Source organism: Myripristis murdjan, chromosome 7, assembly GCF_902150065.1.
Source record: "Myripristis murdjan chromosome 7, fMyrMur1.1, whole genome shotgun sequence".
Classification (NCBI taxonomy): domain Eukaryota; kingdom Metazoa; phylum Chordata; class Actinopteri; order Holocentriformes; family Holocentridae; genus Myripristis; species Myripristis murdjan.
The window spans coordinates 9,123,614-9,149,673 of NC_043986.1; the positions used below are offsets into that span (position 1 = coordinate 9,123,614).

General features: G+C 40.4%; 2 protein-coding genes across 3 annotated transcripts; both read right to left on the reverse strand.

Moving 5' to 3' along the window:
• Positions 1–774: 774 nt before the first annotated feature.
• Positions 775–10,045, reverse strand: LOC115362381 (charged multivesicular body protein 4b-like). The gene is given in 7 exon segments (XM_030056284.1): positions 775–2,541; positions 4,278–4,404; positions 5,445–5,494; positions 5,497–5,545; positions 5,547–5,559; positions 6,162–6,339; positions 9,712–10,045. Coding segments are annotated over 7 exon segments (672 nt in total). The 5' UTR covers positions 9,896–10,045; the 3' UTR covers positions 775–2,470.
• A 1,513-nt stretch (positions 10,046–11,558) lies between these two features.
• LOC115362379 (vesicle-associated membrane protein-associated protein B/C-like) lies at positions 11,559–22,935 on the reverse strand. 2 transcript variants are annotated; one of them, XM_030056282.1, is made up of 6 exons: positions 22,654–22,935; positions 19,890–20,042; positions 18,597–18,700; positions 17,799–17,879; positions 16,542–16,673; positions 11,559–13,555 (listed from the first exon to the last, which is right to left on the reverse strand). In XM_030056282.1, the coding sequence occupies exons 1-6, from the start codon at positions 22,709–22,711 to the stop codon at positions 13,382–13,384; spliced, it is 702 nt and encodes a 233-aa protein (XP_029912142.1). In that variant the 5' UTR covers positions 22,712–22,935; the 3' UTR covers positions 11,559–13,381. The 2 variants fall into 2 exon arrangements, with proteins under 2 accessions (XP_029912142.1, XP_029912141.1); XM_030056281.1 differs by having other exon boundaries at positions 16,542–16,724; positions 22,654–22,932.
• Positions 22,936–26,060: the final 3,125 nt, after the last annotated feature.

Consider the following 26,060-nt stretch of genomic DNA (forward strand, 5'->3'; position numbering starts at 1 on the left):
CGTGGTTTGCAGAATTAAATGATAAGAAACAGAAAAAGAAATCTATGTGCCTTAGATCTTTATATAAAAACTATGTGCATTATGCATTATTCCTACAATATATTACAACTTCCTGTATTAAATACAGGATAAATAGACAGGATGTTAAATTGCACTGAATATAAACTGGAGGCTGTCATGCATCAGTGGCTGCAGACAAAAAGAGGCACACACGGGCTCAACTGGTAATAATTTGGTGTCCCCCAATTTCTCTATGTGCTCCCTATAAGATGTCAGGACAGGGTGCAATTATATGTCATGAGCCTAAAATTGCTAGGATACTAAGAGTCCATGTTGTGTGCTGTGACCATTCATCCTGGGTCCATGATATTAATATCAAGAAGTTTCCAATATGCCTGTGGCAAGGTTATTATAGGAACTAAAATAACTACAAAGTAAAACCAGGTGTGAAAAAACATTTAGATAGCTTAAATAAGTGAAATACGTGAGTACTGGTCTTCACAAAATGTGGGATTTTATGATAATATATTTATTTATGATATATTATGATATATTAAAACTAAGGTAAAACATTTGTAAAACTAAACTGAAATGAGCCAAACCCACTCTGGAAACTAAACTGCAACTGAAAACAAAAATTAAAAACAAAATAAAAATAAAAACTATAGACTAAATCATATATACTAAAGACTATAATAAATCTGGCGTGTAGCCTGGCCACGATGAATTATAACCGCTTCATCACTGAAATCACACAATGACCAAATGGCATGAAACAGTCAAAGAATTGAGAAGTTTAATGATTTTTTTTTCTTTCCAAATAATATTCTCATCTGGATAAATAAAACATAGAAATGCAAACATGCTTGTCCGTCGTGTTACATATTTCCTATGTAGAAAAATGGACATCATGACTGGATAAAACAAAAGGAATTAAAATTTTGAAATCTAAAAACGCTAGCAAATGCTGTCGACCAACTAATCTAATCTGAGATTGACAGGGTTCCCGCTCATTTGGACTTTTCAGTAACTTGTCTGGGATGAAATTCAAGGACTCAAGATCTCCAACTGAGGTAAAGACATGAAATGGACAACATTAAACACAGAAGCCTCACAGTTTTTATATTTTTTTACTCATCTCAAGTAAAGCAGTCAGTAACACTGTTGCTGTATCCCAAAAAAAAAAGAAAAAGTAAAAAAAAAATCCGTCAATGGGTTACCTCAGGATGTGAAATGTTTGGATGGATACTATAATTTTAATTAAAGAAAAAAAGCTCTATGAATTCTCTCTTTTTTTTATTTTCATGGCCTAATGGGAACCCTGTACAAACCCTCATCTCCCTCTGGATACAGTTAATAATGTGACATAAACATTTTCTTTCTTTTTTTTTTTTAACATTATACAGTTCAAAATGAAAGAAAAACAAACCCTTTTCTGGGAAGGGCCCGGACAGACAGCGGGATAAAGGTGTTGGGTTAATATATCTCTCTTTACTCTAGCCGTGCGGTGTGATCTGGATTATGATTTCCCGTTGTTGCATGCGTCACACAACATGAAGAGGACCTTTCGGTGACGGCAAAAAATAGATATACGTGTAGAAAAGAAACGTGAGGGATATTTACACCAAAGAACGAGAATCACTGGTGAGAAATGCCTTCGTTTTTTTTGTTGGGGTTTTTTTTGTTTTTTTTTTTGGAGGGGTGGTGGGGTGAGGGGGGTTCGAAATGCTGACGGGAGGCGAAAAAAGGAAAACAAAGCCCGGTCGCCTGAAACAAAAAGCCTCAGAGAGACATTTTTCTGGAATACACACAGCTCACAGCTCGTCGACCATCCGGCACATGCTCAGGTGTTGTCCTATTTTCGAGTGCAATTAACACAACAAGGGGGAGGGGATTATCATTTTTGACCACAAACAAAAACAAAAACAATCCAGCGAGTTCAACGCCCACAAATTGCAGGTAAGTACGAGTCAGAAATGGATCTTTAGGAGGATTTAGCTCTCGCGAAAATTTCCCTGTCACCCGATGGACGCCGCGGTCCGGGACATTAAGCTCGACAATAACTGAATTATCGCACCACAGGGCTGGTAATAACAGGCTCTAATGTGATTTTTTTTCTGTGGAGTGCTATTGTTGGATCGAAACCGAGGGTTAAAAATGTTACGGGACAGGGGAGCGATGATAGCTTGGACAGAAAAGAGCCCGGTGCGCTCTTCCTCAGCGAGCGGCCGGGGGGTCTCTGGTTCAGGCTGTGGGGGCGGGGGGAGGCGGACATGGAGGGGGTGGAGGGGTAGAGGGTGGGGGGGGGACTACAGCATGTTTGCCTTTTTGTAGTGTTACATGTAGAAGACGGGCAGTTCTCCTCGGACACACAAAACGCCCATACACAACGTCCTAGAAGTCCATTCACTCCCTCTTTGCTCCTTCGTCTCGTCTCTGTGATGTCGGTGTGATGTGGTCGATGCTGCGTTTACATGGCCTCCATCGCCCAGCGCTGTAGATCCTCCATGTCGTCCTCGTCCTCCTCTTTCTCCTTCTTGGCTGTGGGGGGTAAAAACACACAGAGAGAGAGAGAGAGAGAGAGAGACATATTAAAGCTGTGAGTGATTTGAACAACTTCACTTTGTTCTGTGTCATGGTATTTTTACTTCCCAGTCGCCATCCTCGGGGGAGGCCGGTGCACGCGCCTTTCAAAGTAAAATTCAAACCGGCCGCCTTTCGACTCGGCGGCCTCCCGTTTCCCAGCATGCCACTGACACCCATAAGATCAGACATTTTGATTTGCTCAGTTTTCTGGTGCAACTTAGAATCTGAGCAAAATCCTTCAAACCCTTTCACATGCTGACCAGCTAAATTCACACAGTGGTATCTTTCTTTGCCATGTGAATACTGGGGGTTTAAAACCCAAATTTAATCATGATACGATATTGATTTTGATTCTTTGGACAACAATATGATATTTACAGTATCACAAAGTAAGGCACAATATGATTTTGATTGGATTCCACTCAGGGGCCTACGATCGATATGAGACACCGTTTCATCTCATTCTGGCTTTCTGCTTGCATGCGGCATGTGATCGTCTATTCTCTGCAATCCAAAATATTCCCACGCTGCTGATTTAATCCCGAGGGTGGACTAAAGGTGCTTATTGTCTTTTTCTTGGCTGCTGGCCACGGCTGCTGTTATCTGCCTGGCGCTGGCACTACTTGAATGTTTAGAAAGGCGGTGCACTCGGTCTGCCACGAGAATTTCAAAATAAGGACATAAGGTAAAGTTTACTGTCATTGTAATTCCTACAACGAAATTGAGTTTGGCACTCTCATAAAAGCAGCAAGCGCAACATTAAAAGATCAAAAGTGCACACGACATAAGACAATTGGTAAAAGCGACGGCAATAAATAAAACACTAAATTAAAAAAAGTAAAAGGCAGCATACAGTGCAGTTTAAATATTGCATCTACAGTAAAGTGTATTGCACAATAAAGCCGTTATCTCTAAGATGCCAATATGGATCGATATTTTCACTTAGTGTTGATTATACTGGGTCTTTGATCGTTTGATTGATATATATCATTCTAGACTGATGGATCATGGCGCTCCTGGTAAATACTACTCTAAAATGAAAGATGATAAAATGACAAGCAAAGATCTCCCACCTCCCTGACAGATACTGTGCCTGCTCATGGTGACCGATACTGGTCATTTGCATAAAAAGGCTTAATTGCAGATTTATCTTACTCATCTTAGACTTATCTTAGCCTCAATAACAAATTCTGGCAGCACTGGAGAAGAGAAGAGTGCCCAGCCCCGCCCGATTGAGATTTGAAGGACGTCCCAATGTAACTGGAATGGTTATGTTATGTGTAGTTTATGGATATCAAGGTTAGGCTGACAAAATCTATGACTTCTATAACCAGATTTTATTAACTTTCCTGACTTTCCGGAAGCTTCCTGGCCTGTGGGAACCCTGTATTCTGGCCTCCACGTCACATGCTACACACATCATACATGAAGCGTCTGCCTTAATTGTGAAATCCAAATTGTTTCCTAAAAAGCAGCAAGATACTGACATATTTCATATGATTTCTGGGGTTTCAGTAGTTCAGTAGCCATTTGGAGCTGCAGCTTTAATACCAAAAAAAAAAAAAAAAAAAAATGTAGTATGAACTCGAGTTGAGTTTATAAATGTAAAAATGATTCAAATAAAAACCCCGGCGGCACCGCATGCAAGTGCAAACAGGAAACCTCATGTGAGCGTTTCCGGAGGTTCTCACCAGGTCTGGAAGGTAATGAAGTGGAAGGCACGTTGGGAAGGGGAACGTTCTCTGTTCCCCCGATCTCCAGCAGGTTCTTGTCCAGCTCCTCCTGTTCCAGCTCATCCAGCTCGGCCAGGAGCTCATCCTGAGGGACACAAACACAAACATCAGCGGCCACAGAATTTACATAGTTTACATATGCCGTGCTAATCGCCCAGACTCCGGGAAGCGTTTCCAAAGAAAAGTGCTCTGGCAGTCGAGGATGAATATGTTCTTCCAGGTACATGTTTAACATTAAAATGAGCTGTTTACTGAACCATTTAACTGTGCAATACTTTTACACTTTTCAACAATTCAGCAGTGCAATATCCCCGTGTTTATAGGTATGCTCAGTTTCTTATTTCTGTATTTAACATTTTGTGGGATTAATGCACACATTTATACATGATGCACACACTTATTTTCTGATTTCCTTAGTATTGGCAGAAGCAGCCACCACGGCTGAAGAGACAAAGAAAAGAAAGAGAAAATCCAAGGAAAAAGGTGTCAAAAGTACCACCCACCCTGTTTGACTGACCTGTGATCTCTAAAAAAAAAAAAAGTGCAAAACACAAATTAGGCTAACTAACTAATAATACATCAAATTTGCAAAGATTTTGGATTATTTTTTCCTGATCTTCAAAATCTGTGTGGTATGGCCCACATGTGATCAAAAAATTGTGTTTTTCCACACTTATGGAGCAATTTAAAGGACGACTCCATCAAGTTTCCACCATATCTTTGTGCTTGTGGCATGCTCACACCATCACACTTTATAGTAATCTCTGTAATCTCGTAGTCAGGGTCTATTCTCCAGCCTAAATCCAACACCTGATGATGCAGTCATGGGACAAGCAGCAGCAAGGAATACTAAAGCTTTAGTTTTCTTTTTTCAAATTCTCAATTTTATCTGGTTAAGAGAATCATTAAAGATCTTGAGTCTTTCTTGCTGCTGCTCCCTGTGCTTGCATCATGAGATGGGAGATTTGGGAGGGGATGAGCACAGCTGTCCTAGGAGACTCAGTGAAAGAAAGAAAGAACAAACGAGAAAGTTGAAAAGCCAAGAAAATGTGGCAGTTCATTAGGAATACAGAACCCAAATCTGAAACTGCAGGAAATATAAAATTCACAAAAAGCACCACTGACCTCATCAAACTCCTCTCCAAAGCCGACCGGTTTAGAGATGGCATCGGAGATTCCTGGGCCAGCTCCTGCTGCTCTGTGATGTCCTGCATCAGGTCATCCACACTTGTCGATGTCCCTGAAACAACAACAATCAGGTCATATTTCATATTGATGTGCAGGCGAACATTGGTTTTTAAATCCAACCTCAGTGCTGGGTTTTAAAATAGGTTACAGTGAGACAGGAAACATAGGAGAGAGAGAGAGAGAGAGAGAGGATGTGCCTCGTGCTGTGAGCTGAATCCCAAGTCACATTATTGCAGAAAACATGACGTGCACCGCTGTGAACTTCATCCAGACATTATTTATCTGAATGGACTGATGGCTCAGCAAAGTAATGATTAAAGTATGCAGAAAAACAATGAAAAAAGCATAATTAGTTTAGTCTGATTCATAAAATAAGATGTCTCAGTGGCATTCTGGAAGATATACAAATGCATGTTTTTATTGTACAGGCTATTCCCTGATATTTTGTTTCATTTTCATTCATTCAGAGATTTCACTTGATCGAATGACCTCAGATGCAGCCACGTTTGGATTAGCGAGGTATTACTGTATATGGGTCAAAACTCGTGTTACACAAAATGCCTGTATTTCGTTATGAAACACTGTGTCTCTCCGAGTCGCTCGACAGGATGACAGAGGTTTGTTTTTTTGGTTTTTTTTTTTTCTTCCGCTTACATGTTTTCATGGGCAGACTTCATGGCCTTGGCAGCGAAGCCCATGTTCTTGAGCACCTCAGTGTTGGTGTTGGCGTTCTCCAGAGCCTCTCTCTGGAACTCGATGGTCGACAGCGTGCCGTCGATCTGGGCGAGCTGCTTCTCGTACCGCTTCTTTCTTTTCAAGGCCTGCAGAGCCGCTGAGGTGACAAGAAAAGAGACAGATCGATACATATGTAATTCAATGATAGTGAAGGCAAAAGCTCACTCGTGTTTGATGTGTGTTTCTTTTTTTGTCTTCAAACCAACTCGGAGCTGACAACGCCCCGAGAGCTCTCAGGTGCTGCGTTCATTTTCAACAAACAGCCCTGCTCGGACTCTCGTGTCCGCAGTTTCCTCATATTCATAATTCTGGCTCCAAGGCTGCGAGCTTCCTGATTCTTTGCGCCCGTGTGAACACAGCACATACTCCATTTTAATCAAACATGTGATAAAGACTTAAAACAATAAGGAACAAATGTAGAGCTGAGTAACACGGCTTCCTATGACAGCAGGAACTCACTGGTCCACAAACACCACAGGGATTTTGGATATCGTGATATGATAACACTGAGCTCATTAGAGGCCTGATAGGGAAAGCTTGTGGCAGTGAAGCTGTCAGGCGGCAGCGCACCAGTCACTCAGCTGACCTTTGTATAGTTGAGGAAGGAAATAAGCCGGGCGAGGGCAACATACACAGCAGATATCAAATCAGTCATCTAAAGACCTGCAACTCTGAGCCCTGGGACTTTTCAGCCTCATAGGCTCTAGGCCTGGACAATATTGATAAGATTAAATATCATGGTCATTTTTTTTTTTTTTTATCACATACTTCAATATCAGTATTGTGATGATATTGCAGGGATGACTATTGGTGCTTTCACAACATATTTACACAATGAGACTTTTGATTAACAGGACATGGATTAACATGGATGTGATGACCAAGCAGGTAGAGACAAACAGTAGTATAGATTAGGGCTGGGCAATATATCAATATTATGTCAATATCACAATATGTCTGGATAATTCTGGGGGATTTTGGATATTGTGATATGGTATATGTATTGTCTTTTCCTGGTTTTAAAGGTTATTTGCCACAACCTGCTTGGTCATTATATCCACATTAGCTTACAAATGACTGTTTATCCAAAAATCTCCTTGTTTAAACATTTTGTGGAAAACACTAACAGCCATCCCTACAATACTGTTTTAGTATTGATAAAGGTATTCAATCAAAAATACTGTGGTATTCAGATCTGTCCACATCACCCAGCCCTGATACAATCAGCAGTGTAATGAGTTAAGAAAAGTGCATTTATGAAAGTGCTTTTACTGTAAGAAAGAAAAGACAACACCTATGCCAAAATCACAGACAATATCTTGTGTAGTGTCACAATATTGATATTAAGACAATGAGGTATTGCCCAGCCCTCACTGACTCTTCACTTTCTGAGATAAAACATGGAAACACTTGGTCTCCTTTACCAATATCTTCCCAAGTTTTTTCTTAAATTTCTACTTAAGAAAGATCCTAAGAAAAGTCTGTGTGGGATTCATGATGAGTTCTTAAACCGCCAAACTGTTTGCACCTGTGATCTTATACTGATGAATCCCACTGCCTTCTAAGATTGAAAGTGTGTGCCAGTTGACCCTGGTTAGCACAGGTAAATGACCTGCCAGTCCCCACGGCAGGACATGAGTCTGTGCACACACACAAACACACACAGGACCTGAACAAGTTGAGGGAAGTCAAGAACGCCTAAACACAAGTCGCAAGAGACTCAAGCGAGGACAAGTGTAGGGACACAGAAACAGATAGCACCATCATATGCACGCGCACCAGCAGGACAGGGGGCGCTGCAGAGGAGCATCGGAGCTGAAACCATCCAGGTGCAGAGGCCAGAGCTCATTTTTAGCCTTAACAGTGGAAATAAAGAGACAGATAATAAGATGCACGGGCTGCTGTTCCTGTGAGCCCTGCATCTGGAGAAGGATGCATGACTGATGAACTTACAAACAAAAAAAAGAAAAGAAAAAAAATCATTTGAGCACCAATCTGTGTTCGTGTTCATTTTAACCGAGTATAATCCTTTCTAATGAAAATAACAATTTAAAATATTATAAATTGTAGAAATATGATTGTAATTTAAATCCTATAATATTATACAACTACAGGATTGTAGAAAACACAACTGCCAATTATTTTTCACAACCCCGTCAGCACTCAACTGTACTTTAGAGCTCTCTTGAGTGTGTGTAGCTTCTGGTCTTACTCCAAAACAAATCTCAGATATGAAAACATTGATGAATGCCAGAATCTTCTTGAAAGGCAGGTGGGTTACAAGAAAGAATCTGTTCCTAAAGACAGTTGGTGAATTAGTAAAAGTAAGTATTAGTGATTATTCAGTATGAGGGGTGGGAATCACCAGAGGCCCCACGATAAGATATTATGGAGATAATTAAGCTCACAATAAGATAGTACTGCAATTGTAAACATTTTGCAATATGCCGAGTATTGCAGTAACGCATATTGTGATTTATTATCTTTTTTTTTTTAACTGCAAATTATACCACCACAGGAAAACTTTGTCAACATGTTTTATCTGAGATACAATTTTAATTCTGTTCATGTCACTTAAATCATTTTTCCTGCTTCAAAATGGGATTTTCAAGCAGACAGTCTGACCAACTCTGTCTGAAAAAACCTGTCATACATTCTGTAATACTGCATCGATTCTCGGCGATATACAATATTAATAGTTGATATCAGTGTATCGACACAATATTGCCACACAAAATATCACAATACTACACTGTATTGATTTTTCTATTGATCCCACTCCTATTATCACACTCCTAAGTATTAGCCTATGTGTGGCTGAATTTATTGCCTATTATTGTGGGCTACTGTAGGTTGGTGCAACCTTCCAACACACACACACACACACACACACACACACACACACACACACACACACACACACTCTTCTGGTTAACATTAGTGTGTCATGCCCTCTTCAACAAGTGCAACTCCCATCATGCCAGTGAGCCCTTGGCCTCCAGCCAGACAGTTATCTGTGTTAAGTAAAATCAAACCAAACTACAGCAAACAATCACACACACACACACACACACACACACACACACACACACACACACACACACACACACCTGCCACTGAATATCCTCACTGTTTAATCACCATCCCCATCAAAAGCAGTCATGAGAGGTAAAACACTTATCGACTTTAGGCAGCACAAAGGGCAGACGATCGATCAATAATCGGCTGATCTAATCGGGTCACTGACAAGCACCTGAACCCAGCCAGCCCGACCCACCAGGCGCGTGCTGAGGCGAGCCCGGCCGTGACAACGCTGCTGGGCGAGCCTGGCAACCAGCTCGGGAGAGTTAGCAGCTGCGGCTAACATGCTAACAGCTAGCCTCGGGTTGTCAGCTGCCTCGGTCGCAGATACGGATGCTCTCATCGCGGCAGATGTTTACTGTCGACGGATATTTCCTCATCACCTCACCTCTTTTGTTTTTCGTGCCGTTTTTCTTGGCGATGATCAGCTCCTGGTCAATCTTTTTCTCTAGAAATTCCTGTTTCTTCGTTAGCATCTCCTCTGTCTCTCGGAGTTTCTGGATCGCCTCTTGCGGGCTCGGCCCCTTTCCTCCTTTTCCCCCTCCGCCAAAAATCCTACCAAACAATGCCATAACTGTGGTGCTAAAACGCTAAAGATGTATGATTTTAAATGGTCGAAGTACGCGTGAAATTGTGACTAGCTACTAAGCTACAGTGACACTTCGCCCTGGCCTGAATTGTTGATGTTTTTTCTACTTCCTGGATAAGGCCTAATGACGTCGCACAGTTCGGTGGGTGGGCGTTGTTCGCGCTCCCTCTGCCGCCACCTGCTGGACAGTCCGAGTAACTGCAAGCAGAGGACAACAAGCCACACGCTGATTTAATTAACAAAATGTCTTAAAAATGTAACTCAAGACCCACCCTTTTGCCCATTTATTTATTTAGCTCAATTTGTTTTCCATTCCGGTATATTTCCGTATTTTCTCGATTGTTTCGTTTTAACACCCCGGTACTTTTTATATTTGATATATATTCGATATTTGGAATTTTACCTATTTCTTGTTTCCTCATTGAAAATTGTCGAGAGTTATGGTAGCGTCTTCTCAGCTCTTTTTTGTCTTCGTCATTTGATATGAAACATTTGCTTTCTCGTGTAAATTTTGTCATGTACAAAATAAATAAATAAATAAATAAAATTTAAAAAATGGGGGGAAATAGAGTTGGCTGCAGTTCGTCAAATTCTCCAGAGAAGAAGATAAAAAAGCATAAATGCAATTATAAGAATAGAAAAAGTTAGAACTATAATATGTGCTTTAGAAATTTGTAAAAATGCGCATTAGGTAGAACAAGAGGGCCCTCTTTCAGAGAGGCGAGGGCCCTAAATATATACATCAATCCTAGAATATTACAACAATGTGCGTATTCAACTCAGTAGTACCATACGCACTACTGAATTATTAAACTAAAGTCCTACAGGTAGAAAATGATTTAAATAAACAGTTGAACTGTGTGATGAAGCGGCCCGGGCCGCTAGACAGCTAACCACCCAAAACCTCAGAAACCTGTTTCTGATGTTATTTTGTGTGAGGCACAATGTGTGGGGCTAACTGTGGGATTTACGTCTACAAATAGTTTATATTTGTACCTATTAAAATGTTTTATGTCCGGGACACTAAAAGAAAAGAGATCCTAGTAATCATCAAATCATATCAGAGGCATAAGTGGATCTTTCTCAGACATGCCCTTTTTTTTTCTTTTCTTAACTATCTATATTCATGTTAAAAACTGTAATGGTATATGGACTTTCATTTTATTTTTTAGCTATTTTAAAAATGAAAGCGACTGCACTGGCTTGTTGTTTCATACCTGACAGGAACCTTCCATGTTCAGCTTGTGTACCAAACACATGCAAACTCCTTTTCCATGACTGATATGAGGAAAAAAAAACAAAATGAGGAAATTTCCCACAAAAGCAGACAGTTGGGGGTTTATGTATTTTAATTCATTATGATGCTACATGATCCATGATGGTTGTTTTTATTATCTTCTTCCTTTACATTTTGTTAATAACTTTGCCAGTTATCTTTTTAAGTAATTTTTATTTTTATGTACATACAAAACAGTATCCAATTACTTTGTGGTTACATCGTTGTGTGACTGTGTCTCTGCATGTGTGATCTGAAGCTCTGATGCGTTTTCTTAAAATGTAGTGTGTATTCACAGGTCAGTCCTCTTCTTAGCCACCCACATCTCCACTCCCCAAACTCCCTCTGGCAAAGAAAAATACAGCTTTCCTTTCTTTTTTCTTCCTTTTTTTTTTTTTACAACTGAGTTTGCTTGGTTGGTCAATTGATAGCTGAGATAGCACAACGAGACTGTTTTGGTTATCAAACAACCACCAAGCCCGAAAGGAAACAGAAAATATAAATGAAAAGAAAGAAAACACATCCACACAAACTGATAAACCAGACTCAAGATGGTCCCTTTTGAAAAGACAGTAATTGTTGTTTTTTTTTTTGTTGTTTGTTTGGTTTTTTTTTTTTGGATAATATAATTTCAACACACAAAAAAAGAGAGAGAATAATAATAAATCCAGGTCATTCCATGCAGAACGCAGAGTGGACACTTGAATATAGTGCATCTGAATATTACAAACAACAGAAGCATCGTGGCTACATGATAATATGAGAAGAAAAAAAAGGCAAACGACTGCCGTGATACACTAGAAGATGGTAATACTACAAATATGCCATGGGCAGAATTTAAAGAGCGGGAATTGAAAAAGCCGACCAAAACGATGGCCGGCTACACTCTGGTATACTGTAAATGTCCAAGTTGGTTTTGCATAACAAGTCCACTGATTTAAGATAAGGACGGGGAGGGGGATAAGATATATATATATTTTTTTCTGATGCCACTCTCTTTCTGTCTCAACCTGAGGAATTAAATCATCAACAGTCAGGAAATCAAAGTGTTGCATGGGCAAATCTGATACCTTGAACACAACTGCAACTTAGTTTGCTTTTCCATAATAACAAGTTCACTGTGCAGCATGAAATCCACGTGATGAATCTTATTTTACAAATAGCCAAAAAAATAAAAATCACTGAAATGAAATTAAAAAAAAAAAAAAAAAAAAAAAGACTCGTCAGCTGGGTCTGACTAGGACTGAAATAATCAATATTTTCAGTGGATTTTTTTTTTTTTTTCAACTAACACCCCCATTTTTTTCTGTTGTGTACAGGAAATCTGTTTGGATGACAGGATTTGTATTATTTTAACCACCCCTCTTTCCATCACACTAAAACTCCACAGCTTCTGATTCACCGTTTTGTGGTCTCCGCGCGTTAAAACATTCACACACAGCCGCATCAGCCTTCCAGCAGGAGACAAAATGAACAACACACACACGCACACACACACGGGAGGGAGAAAAAATGCATGGCTTCTACTGGCTCACATTTTTCACCAGATACTGTTGAGAAGACAATACATAGAGCTTGAAACGGAGAAAGTCGTTCATTGATCCCACGCGTTTCCCCCTCTCCTTAGGCATTATCAGAATCAAAGTGGAAGAGAGAATATCAGGAGAGGAACACTGGATCGCCTCCTCTTATGCAATGTGATTAAGTAACGTGAAGAGCGAGAGTCGATAAGGAATCAATGAAGGACTTCAGACGTTCAACCAGAGCATAGCCACTCCCACAGACCATAAACTCATCTGTGCAAGTCGGGGAAGATGGTTGAGGAAGGAAGTATGGATGGACGGAAAGAACAGATCAGAGATGGTGATTATTTCACAAAAAAAAACAAAACAAAACAAAACAAAAAAAAACAACGACCTGTGACGAAAACGTTCTCACTCATGGTTAACTTGGATTGCCTTCCTTTGTTTTCTTTTTACACATTAAATAATTTTCATCCTCTACTGTTCTGACAAACCTTTGTGATATTGCCTTCGATGCTAAAAAAAACAAAACAAACAAAACAAAACAAACAAACCCAAGAACAGAAAAAAAAAAACCCAGAAGACATCTCCATCATTGTCGTTATCGTCGTCATCATTTTGTCCTCCCGAGCATGCCATCCGTCTGTCACTGTGCTCTGTCCGTCTGTCTTTACAGGGCTAGCTTGCCGATGATGACGCCGATGACGAAGAAGAGCACGCAGAGAGCCAGGACGCGGGTGCTTAGGCCTTCATCCCTCATGGCAGAGGTCGCCATGGCGGAGGAGGAAGAAGAATGAGAGGCGGCCATTGGTGTCATCTTTCTCTTCCGCAGCCCATCGTCCTCCTGCCAGATAAGAGGGAGGAGTCACAGAGAAAAGTCACACACCTTGAAGATGCCATTAGTCGCCACACTGAAACACACACACACACACACACACACACACACACACACACAGATTCAGACCATCCCCCTCTTCTGCTGTTTTTCACATCATGCAACTGCCAAACAGAATGACTCAGGATTCGCTGCATCACAGTCGGCTGCCCCCTGTTATACTGGACTGCTGCCTTCAAGTGCTGTCAGAAATATCGTAGCACCCATGTGGGAACAAATCGACAACCCAGCTAAGTGGTAACAGCGACTTGGGGGTTTCTGTGATGCCCGTGTTGCCCAGATGTATTGCTGTGGGGCCAAGTCTTGCAAAAAAACAAAAACAAAAACAAAAAAAAAACAAACAACTGGAGTGAGCACAGGAGACGAGCACAGGAATCATGGTTGTAGTGATTTCGGATCTGTGTCGCTAGGTATCTTTTACGAGCAGAAAAGCCTTGGGGGACGCTGGTCAAGCACCCAAAAACACACTCATAGGTGCTGACCGACCACTTTTATCAGATCATGTCTTTTTTTCTATCCTTATCAGGACGTCACTCTGTCAAAAACTCTACAATGCCTGCTCAACTATGATTAATCAGTTTGTGGAGAGTGACACTGACACTGTCAGAAAAGTGGAGCTGAGTTTAAAGAGATGGTTTGAGTTCTTAGCAACAAAGTGGTGTTTGCTACTCCATGGAAATGTAATAAACCCACCAAGTGTGACCTGATATCAATGCTCTTTTCCAGACCTCTCGTGAGCTAACTGGTGGAACTACTTTGTGTTTGTATCACTATGCAACGAGTTTACCTACTGGGTGTGTAAACAAGCATACAGCGCTGTGTAGTGATACAGAGACAGAGTAGTTCCACCGGTTAAAAAGCAAGAAGACTGGAAAAAAAGAGCATCGATGATAAGTTTGGGTTCATTTTACTAAAGTTGGCAATGATACCACTCGTCGCCATACGTGCAATAAAACCCTTACAAAGCTTTTTTTTTTTTTCCTTTTTGTGCAAAACAAAAAAATAAAAGGAACCAATAAAAGTATCTATAAAGTACCAAATCAATAAGCAGTATCAATAAGAGTACTAGTATCAATAAAATCCCCATCATAGACACCACTATATGTGGATAAGAACCCCAACTAACTCAGAGGCAGCTGCACAAAAATGCTGTAGTGCTATGACGACAAAAAAAAAAAAAAAAAAAAAGCCTAGATGATGCAGGTCCTTACACAACTTTTGAAACATCACCTACATGCCTTAAACACATTTTCTCCGCTTTGCTCTGCTGCTACAGTGCAACCCAGCTCTGTGCCACTTAATTTATAAAATAAAACACCAAAGCTACTTTCTCTGCAGTCCATTTTGTTTACTATTCCCAAAAGCACCACAGGTTGTATTTATGACCAACTAACTCAGGAACAGGAAATGAGAAACATACAGGACAAATGGGAGCTGTTCCACGTCAGAGGGAGAGCTGAGGCCTGGTGGCTTTTTTAAAACACAGTTAGTCCAAACTCAGTAGACAGTTCAACTTTTAGGAGAGACGCCTAGGTAACTGCTTACTTAAAACTAGATAAACTTTGTTATGCATCTCCTTTCCTCCTTATCCTCATGCAGGTGCTACTAATGCCCGAATGTGTTTCAGTATTAATGTTTCAGAGAAATGAGCAGCCAGATGTATCAGATGGTTGGTTTTCTTTACACCAGCCACAAAAAAAAGCAAATGCATGCACCCACTGAGCTCAGAGAAAACCATGTCCAAGTGCAACAAGAGAGCCGAGAAGCAGCCTGTCAGGGCGGGTGCACCTGCTGCGGGATTTCATTACCTAGAGACAACCTGCCTGAAAAAGCCATTCATTTAGATATTTAGAGACCGCTGGACTGGTCCCTGAAAAAGGAAACAGTATTCCTGGACGCAGCGGTGCATGTTTCAGGTATATATATTAGGTTTGTTTTTGGTGGAAAATAAAACCCAGGGTCTAAATCACAAGCCTGTCACCAGAATCCTATTCCTGACACTGATTCAGACAACTTTGATTGTTTGCACTTTGGGGACAAAAGCAGTAAATTAAACTATTGAGGATTGTTGCCAGGCACCTACACATGTCTGAAAGTGAGTATTTGACTAAACAATCATAAGATTTTGAGTGCGGAAACCATGGCTGATAGGATAACCAAAATAAATATAACTCTTAAAACCTAGTCATTAGACCCTTCCTCTGCTACAACACTTTCAAAAAGAAAAATGTGGTTACTAAAAGTTTTCCCCAGACGCAATTTGCTTAATGTTGCCATGCAAGGAACAACAGACACAGCAAATAAAAAAAAAAAATCTACTCTGGTGCCTGGATTACAATTGCAGACTACACCTTTTAGTGAGTAATCCATGACAAATAACATTATGAAACTAAACCTGGTCCCTTCATGTTGCCTGTGCCTCATTTAAATTAATTTCTATGGATTTTCATCCCAGTCGCTCAACTACATGAGGCAGCCACTCTCATTTATTTAACTGCTACTCTCTACTTAGATCCACATAAACAACAAGTAGCAAAGAGTTAATGTCTCAGCTCCCAAATGTAAAAAAAATGAAAGGTCTCATTCCAATTTCATGCCATAAATCCATTTTGGACACCATCCTGCTCAACTGTTCCTACATATTTCACAGATTCAGGTCATTCAGTCATACATTGGCAGTGCTATGCAGCAAAGAGTTATATATACAGTATATAAAAAAACCACTGATATAAATTTGTGACACGGTAGGAAGGCTCATTTAGGGAATGACACTAGAGGTATTTATGCAGCTCCATGTATGATCACCCAGTTTCCCCTCGGGGATCAATAAAGTATTTGTGATTCCGATGATAAAAAAAAAAGTGTTAAAGGAATAAATATGAGCCAGGGACAAAACGCAGGGAATTTGTTTTTAAGTTTTGAGTGTGTGTCTCACCCTGATCTGTTTATTTTCTTCCCGTAGCCTCTGCACCTCCATCTGCAGCCGCTTGCACTCCTCCATGATCTTCTTCACCTCTCCATCATCCAGCGAGGCGCTGGCGGACTTCGGCATGGCGGAGTGCTCAGTCTTAACAGGAGAGGTAGAGGAAGACACAGTTTTGTTGCTTTCACTCTCATGCTGTGGAGAGAGAGGTGGGGGTGGGGGTGGGGGGTGGGGTGCAGAGACATGCAGAGACGTGGCAGGGAGTGGGATGAGAGCGGACACAGAAAGAAATCATAACAAATGAGTAAGAAAGTAAAATAAAACATGTTATGGGTGACACGGCAATGCAGTACTGATGAGCTGGAGATTTATTAAAGGGTTTCACTGGTGAATTTTTATGTAAGGCTTATATGAACGAAAATGATTTGTGTGGCAGTAAAATGAAGAAAAAAAATATTACTGTGCGAAATGGGCACATTTTGAGGAAAACATGCAATGTGAAACCTTATACCCTGCAGTAAGACTGAACAATTAATCAAAATATTCAAATTCACAATATGCCCAGGTGCAGTATCTAAATCACAGGAACTGCAAAGGTAGAGAAGAAATGATGAGGATAAATGTGACAAAATCCCATTTTAAATAAATTACTGTGGTGCTGCAGTGCTGCCCTGGCCAACAAATCTTATTGTCCAGATATAAGAAACATGTTTTTTGGTACTGCTGCACTGCGTCCAGACTATGTCAACTTTACATCATTTATTTTCTAAATTTATTTCTTTGATAGAGGCCAAGCACATTAATGAACGTCAGTATAAACGAGATGTAAACATGCTGGCGTCAGCAAAGTGCTAATTTACATCCGTAGTCCCTATGCAGGTAACAAAACAAAACAAAAAAAAAACACAGACAAGTAAGTAACAATATGCAAATACAAATATACAGATACACAAATAGAAAAAGACATTATTATTATTATACATATGTCCAATTAAAAGTGATGACTGTTCTGGTTTGTCTTAAGCCACCATTTGAGGTGAGTCTTAAAAGTGGGCTATGTAGGGTCTTTCCTTATTGCAAGGGGTAGGCTATTCAAATATTTATCATACATTTATCAGAAAACACACACTTCTCAAGTTTTCTTTCTGCTTTTGCAGACCTGACAGCGATATGAGGAAAGTAAAACTGACACGTAAAGCATCTTTGTATGACTGGATGATTAAAGTCATAAGTGATAACCGCTGACGGGGAAGTTGGACTTGTACTTACAGTTTTGTCATTTTCTAGAGGCATCTCAAATGTACATCTCAACTTTGAATCCATCAGCTCCTCTGGCTTTGCCTCCTTCCACTGCAACACAGGAACAAAGAGAGAGAATGAAAGAGAGACAAACGTTGAGAGAAAGAAATGACTGTGGTGAAAAACTCACATCTAGTGAGTTGCCTGTCAACAGCAGCGGCTCGGCTACTTTTAGCATCACATCAGCTTCTTTTTCTTTCATGTAATTCTTAGTAATAACGTAAGGACACTTCACGTGTAGGCGTATGATCAGTGTCCTGCAAAAACCTTCTTCTGTCTCCTAAAAGGCTCCATTTTCTATGACTAAAATGTCGAATTTCCATTACCTGCATAGCGTGTCTTTTCTTTGACCAAAATTTCAAACACACTTCAGATTCAGAGGTCTTCTTAAAGTTTTTTGTGATTTGCTCCAAGACTTTATGAAACTCCATTTTCCCCTGTCTGGAATATCATTTTCTAAACTAATCAATAAGCATATGTGAATTTGTCATTGATGTGAAAGTACTGTCAGCATTCTACAATTAATTATCAATGCTATGGCTTCTTTTCCACACACAGAGACATAGTCATCTGCAAATTACAATACTCAAATGGGTTCAAGCGGAGGGAGATTTTTTCTCTGAAAGTGAAAACCTCATGTGCTGCTGATAAAGAAATGATCCATGTGTCATTCAGCAAGTCAAGAAGTCAACGGTCAAGTACTTCCAGACATGAGTCACAAGTTACATAATGCATATTTATGATTATAATCTACGATCGGGTACTCACAACTCCCTCCATGTCAGTCATGTCGTATGGAGCCACCATGGACTGCACCATGAATTTGTGTTTACTCTTTTCATTGGGGTCGTAGTCAAACGGCTGTAACATAACTGTGAATAAAAACAAAGACAGAAGGGGAAGCTGGAGCATTAGGGAGAGAGCGACTTCCTGCATTGCCCAATAACCATTATGCAACCTGCGAACAACAGGCGGCAGGTTTGTGATGTATGTTACACTGTGACCCACAAACTGTCCTGGTTTTCCTTCTTTCTTTCTTTTTGTAGCCTGGATAACCATGTACTCAGTCGCTACAGAGTAAAACGATCAAGGCGTTATGTTGAAAATCACAAGTCAATCTGTTTGATTTCCATGATGGTAATGCAGAAGCTTGACATCTGTGGGAAAGGATCTCAGCTGGGACTGAGCAAATGAGAGTGAAATAAATCACAATTTAAAGTTAATGGAACTATTAGATCTCGGGTCCCATGCCATCCGACTGACTTTGGTATGTTTCTGCCAAAAATGGGACATGACCTTGTAATCTTTAACACTGCAGTGATAGGGATGGGAGATATGAAAAAAGCAATATTCCTATAATCATAAGGAAATATTTCACTGACAGTGAGCACCAGTATCTGCCAATGTATTTAAAACTACTAATATATAGTAGTAGTCTTCAAAGTGAGGTCTGGGGACCTTCAGGGGTCCTCAGCAAAACAAAGCATTGTTTAATTTCACTATAATTTAATAACATTTTAACATTACATTCTAATCTCACCACTTTGGATATATTTGTCATTCTTAAGGTATGACATGTAAACAATTTAATTTAACGCAAACTAAAATATCTTTTCATATCAGGGTCCCTTGCACAAAAATCATGTAAATTCTTGAGTCTTGAACATTAAAGACTTTGAAAATGTTTGCTATATAGTACAATGAAACTACAATTTTTGATAGATGATCGCCTCCAATTTGTTCAGGTCTTATTTTGTGAGAATTTAATTTATTTAGACAGCAGAATTACGTTTCACAGTAACTTGATACCATTATTTCCAGACAATATGATTCTGCTGAAAGATGATAACATAACTCATTTCCCACCCCAGTGTCCAAAAGCCCTGAGTGTACAGTGATTTGTGGGAGCCAGCAGATCCTCCTTTGACTTGCAAACAACACAAAAATACTATCTAGTAGTTCAGCAGGTCACAGTGTAGAGTATATCACATGCTTACAACAATGAGGGTGTGAATCTGGCTCATTACTGGAGGACGAAAAAAAAAAAGTAGTATTACAAACCGGAAACATTGATGGAGGTTCCAGCGTCAATGATGCCACTGTTGGGGCGCACACAGTATCGACGAGGTGCAGTTGTCTTGACTTTGAAACACACATTTCTATCTGTGGGGTTGCTGAGCTTCAGAGTGGCAGTGACAACATCTGTAAACGGGCCTGAGGACGATACACAGAAACATGGAATGGTGTTAGTGAAAGAGGTGCGCACACACGCGCGCACGTGTGTGTGTAAATTTCCACACATGTCGGTTAATTTGAAAGCAGTTATCTGGATTATGTCTTAAGAGCATGAAATAGTTTCCAAGTAACTAATCATAGTGAGTGAGCACTTTGGGCTTTCACTGGGATTTGTGCACATGCATTATACATCTGCAGGCATGAATGTGTGAGCAGGGTGTGCTTCAGGGCTAGGGGGGAAAAAAGAAAAATCGATACAGCATACTATTGAGATATTTTGTGTGGCAATATTATATCAATACACAGACACCAAGTGTCGGTATTGTATCGCCAAGACTTGATGAAACATTTATGATGTCTTTATGACAGTGTTAGTGAGTCTCCCATTTTGCTGCAATAAAAAAGACTGAAGTGAGATGACCAGAATGAAAACTATCTAACTGGATAACAAGGATGTTGGCAAAGTTTTCCCTTGGGAACATAATTTGCATTTGAAAAAAAAGGTAATAAATCACAGTGTATTGCAGTGCATGTTACCACAATACTAAGCATAGTGCAAAATGTTTAAAATCACAATTGTTCACTATTGTGACTTAAGTATCCTGATACCATCTAATTATGGAGCCTCTGGTGATTCCCGCCGTAGTGTGAGTTAGTGGGGGACAACTGACAATGTTTGCCTTTAACATTACAAATTAAACATTAACAGTGGAAATGGCTGCGCAGTATGCTGCTTTTTTTTTCTATTCACACATCACCCTGAGTCAAACACACACAACTGTATGTTGCTGAAAACTTCATAGAGAGGCGGCTCTGCGACATTTAAGTGTTTTTTGTTGTCTGATGGGCATTCGGATCACCCTCACCCCGCCTGAGCACTGTCCTTCAATAATGCTGCCTTAGCATTTTTTAAAATGACCCCAGATTAGGAGCATTTACACCGTTTCCTGTTCACAGGCTCACGTGTCATGCGATGAAACTGAAACTAAAAATTCTACACCTGTTTCTTTTCATCAGAGATGAGTAACACTTCCCAACATAGAGTTCATATGAGTGTCATACAAAGCCAGGGCATACTGCACTCACTGTAAGGACTTGTATATAAAATCCCCTCCAACCCCCAAACAACAACTGCCACGAGTAAATTCTCACCCTGTGGGGAAACACCTTATCCGCCTGTTTTAACCCTCCTATTATCTTTGAAGTCAGTTTGACCCCATTCAATGTTTAACACTTCTAATACATGATTCACTTTTTTGCCTCATTTTTCATGACATCTCCTAATTTAATGGGGACTATTGGGGTTAACAAAATTACCATGATGTCTTGTTTTCAACGTCCAGGACACTTTCTGTCTGCATCGGTATTTCTTTCATTTCATTTCTTTCAGTCCATTTGACCCCATGCTCATTCATCTTTATAAAACATATCAAGAAATATCAAAATTTCGCACAAATTTGCTTTGCCTGTTTTGGATGACACTGAAGAGCTATGACATGTGATTTATAATTGTCAAAAAAAAAAAAAAAAAAAAAAAAAAAAAAAAAAACTCCCACTGCTTTTCGGCCTTCACCTCACATAACCACACCTGTAGTAGCGCCAGAAACACTGAGAAGATTTATGTTTTATTTAAAGGGCTATTAAGATTGTCAGCAAGATACAATGCACCAGATATACAATGTGAAGGTAACAGGAGGGTTAACAGCCAAACCCCAGGCTGGGTAATTTGTGTTAGAGAAATATTTACACTGTGCCTTTTGCTCTAACCAATCTCTGAGACAGGCTGGTAAGCCTGTGCCTCAGCAACTGAGTGGGTGTATGCACTTTTCCCTGGAATTACCTTTGCATACAAAGAACGCACCAATGAATCAATCAATCAATAGCCTATCACTTGACCCAATTCACCCACAGGATCACACACGAACCAATTATTTCCCGAACAACAAAAACAGCTGTTTATTCCTGACCCACCCGCTCAGCCTCCAGCTCCATAATCACTCGGGCCTATATGGAAAAGCTGGCAAAGAATTCAGATTGCACAGTAATAATTATACAAGTAAACCTCTTAATCGCTGCTTAAATAATATTTAAGAAGCACGAGAAGAGGGCTAGGACTAGGTAGTGCCCCCTGATCGTAGAAAATACTAGAATAGTCCATTCTTGGCAGCCGGTTACTACAGTACAAAGATAAAAACGCGTTAAAGGAATATTTCAAGTCACGACATTTTTTTTTTGCATCGAGACATATATGTGTTAAAAGACATGTTGCATAGATGGCAAATGGGCGAATTTAAGAAATGGGACGGTGGGCCTTTCCTTCACGCTGCAATGACAGCTAGCATTGCTAACCTGCTAGCTGCTACCTAGCAAAGCGTCATTTCACCTGTCATCGCCACTCCAGGGGAAATAATAGCTGTACACGTTGCGCACAATGAACACCGCATTCAGTGTCATGTTCAAAAGCGCAAACACAGATTGAGCTTACATTAAGGGGACTGGGTAGACACCGATAGAGTGACATTAACGGGGTTGTAACGTTAGCTAGCGAGCTGTGGAGCCGAAGCGGCGCGGCCCTGCCCTCCGCCTTTACCTCTGAATTTCAGTTCGTGTTGTGGCTCTAGCACCAGGACTTGTTCTGGTCTGGCCATGTCCCAGAGCTTCGGGGTTTCTTCCTGTCGTGACTGCGAGGACGGCGACGCACCACCGCTGTCGTGGGGCACTGAGGTCGGAGACACAGCCGGAGACACAGTCCCGTCCCTCGGCTCGCTGCGGGGAAGGAGGAGGATCAACAAAATGCAACCGCCGCTCGGACTGGGGGCTAGCCTGCTAATGCTAACCGCTAGCAACGGAGAAAAGGGAAGGAAGGCACGCGGCGACGTCACGCGAGGGGTGGGGCTCGTGCTGGATGTCAGCTGGTTCTCTTGCGCGCGTGGAGGCACTCTTAATTTCTTTTGTTTGTTAAATAACATTTTTTCACGTCTGACACATGGCAGTGATATCTGATGCCCATAACCTGACACACTGTTTATTCAACTGTTTATTTAACTGTGCAACATCCCCGTGTATGTATGGGTCTTATTGCTGTAGTTATTGTTGTAATATTTTCTAATACACATATTACTATAATGCACCCTTTGAACAACTTTCTAAGGCACATATTTTTCTTTTTCTTCTAATTTAATTCCTCTCTTGAGACTTTGACCCAATTTCTCCTCGGGAATCAATGAACTATTTCTGATTCTGATCCTAATGATGTTAGCCAGTTTTATTGCCTTCGACCTAAACATGCAACACATTTCAACCCATTACATCCACTTACCTCACTATATACTATATTTTGACAGGGGTTCAGACTGAGCTACAGTGTTCCCTTGAGCAAGGCATTCCCCCCATTGAATGATGGAAATGGCTGCCTTAAGAGATTATGTTGCCTGTAGGGGTGGGGGGAACAAATTGATTCACTTAAAGTATTGTGAATCCGTTGGGACCAAACATGTCATGCTTGGTTGTGGGCAAGGTGGTTAAATATCGCTCCAAAGTTCGGCAACATTTTGGCAGGTGACTTGGCATTTTCAGTGGGGTGCCTTGACCTCTGACCTCCAGATCTCTGAATGACAGTGGGTTCTCTGGGCAGCCACGGCTCTCCCCTTTGCAGACATACCCACCTTATGCTGAGCCCATGCAGTTTGAGCCACAAATCATGCAGGTTTATGCATGCAGTATATGCATCTATACATTGGGTTTGACTGGAAAGCTGAGACTCCTGTGGACTCAATGAGCCCAAACTGTATTCATGTGTGACAATGTTAGCCCCCATAGTAGAGAGGCCATTTCTTTAAACTTGAAGTCACTGTGTAAAATGACCTTGTGACCTTTAGGATAATCAGAGCTTTATGAAACTGTATTGAATTGGCACCAAAGTATCGTGATCGTATTGAATCGGGAGATAAGCGTATAGTCCCGGCCCTGGTTACCTGCGCCTTTCCCTCTTTGTCCAAAGTCCACCCTTAAAACCCGCAGAAGTCAGTTCCTTCATGACTCTACTCTGCAGATGTCAGCTGCTCTTGACAAAGCTGAAATGCAGCAGTGGGCTCTCTGAAGCCTATTTTTTGACTTTCAGTGCAAACCTGACTGATCAAGCAAAACGTCTTCCTCCGAAATGCAAGTTATTATCATCAAGGCGAAAACATGAATCATGAGATGTGGCTGAGTCAGCAGCAACTGTTTCTAGACCGGCGACTTGCACAAATTTCCACCATCAGCACCATACAGTTCTGGATGTCTTTTTTTTTTTTTTTTTTTTTTTTTGATAATCAAAAAAGAAATAAAAAATAAAATCAAAGTGAGGCTGATACTGGTTCTTCTGGATCTCTTGGAGCCATAATGATCTCTCATCATTGCCTTTGTTTCTGTTAGTTTGCTGGTTTAACATTGAGATTAATTAAATTTATTTCAACCAGTGATTTGTAGCATTATGTAGCAGAGCAGTGGCCCAGCACGGATCATATTCAGGGTCCGTTTAATGTGTACCCCCCCCCCCCCCCAAAAAAAAAACAAAAAAACAGAACAAACAAAAAAAAAAAACTAGTGGAATATTATGAATCTGGTACATTTGTTTTTGCATTACTGGGAAGTTTTAGCTCTAACTCTTTCTGAGCAGTGTGTGTCACAGAAGTTCCACATTAATGTGATCGAGCTGATGAATCTGTTGGCTGAATGGTTTGCTCCAGTATGTTCTCCTTCTTACAGCCGATGTTCTACACTTTTTTTTTTTGTCCCTTTGCTCAACCCCGTTATCGGGTCAATCTTAAAATGTAGATCGACTTGTTTGTGTCACCATCCATACTGTGACGCGTGAGCTTCTGTCTTGCAGGAATGTTGTCAGTATGTACAGCAGCACCAAAGACACATTCCTGTACAATCAAATCTCACTTTAAGTTCCCCCTGGAATGAACTGAAAACTGTAGTCATCACATATTCACTACCACATCAGTGAAAATGTAATTGAACTGTACAGGATCATCAAACACACAGCGACTTCGCCCCTGTGCTTCTAATGTAGCTTCTCCCAAACCACTGAACAATTTTTTTGGGCTGATTTTTAGTAAATATGTCTTTTCTGAAACAATTTATGACTAGATAAGGCTGTCCAGTGTTATATCTTTACTGTGACTGTTTACTGTGACATGAGACGAGATATAGTCTGAGATTTTGGGCATTATAATATTGTGTTATGGCATTAGTGTTGCCTTTTCCTGGTTTTACTTTTATTTATTTTACTTTTATTTGATATTGATGTCAATATATATCATGCTATTGGATTTTGTCCATGTTGTCCAATCTTATGTCCTATGATAAACACATGTATGATGCATGATGTCACTTTGTTGTAAGTGTAGCCCATCATTTCACAGCTCCAAAAAATAAAATAAAATAAAATAAAAATGTTTTTGTTTTTTTTACAGCACCAATAAATTAAATTAATGAATACATTTAAAGGGGCCATGTCTGGCTGCACAATAACAATCAAACAAACAAACAACTAGTCATTTGGCTGTGCTGCATGATAAAATTAAATCTAATTGTAGCCTTTTTTTTTTTTTTTTTTAAATGTACGAGGGTGTCCTTGTTAACCTCCATATTTTGGGAGAGGGCTGAGACCTGCTGTGTGTTTGGTTTTCCTACAAACTTCAGTGGAGTTCTGCCTGTCATTTGGGTGAGGAGATAAAACTGAACTGTCATTTTGGGGCGAACTGTTCCTTTAAGTGATTCCATTTTCTGATTCTGCTGATGGCAATATAGCTCTTCATTGTAATTTATGTATTTAAAAAGAGACTGTACATCAGGAGTCACATGTTGTAGCAATCATGAGAGTAAAGTTGCATATTCACTCATTGGCCAATCAGAGCCACCACAGGCTTTTGCTTTGAGCACATACAGTATGCTGAATATATGGGGATTCATGGGGATGGGAAGATTTTAACTCTCATCTAAAAA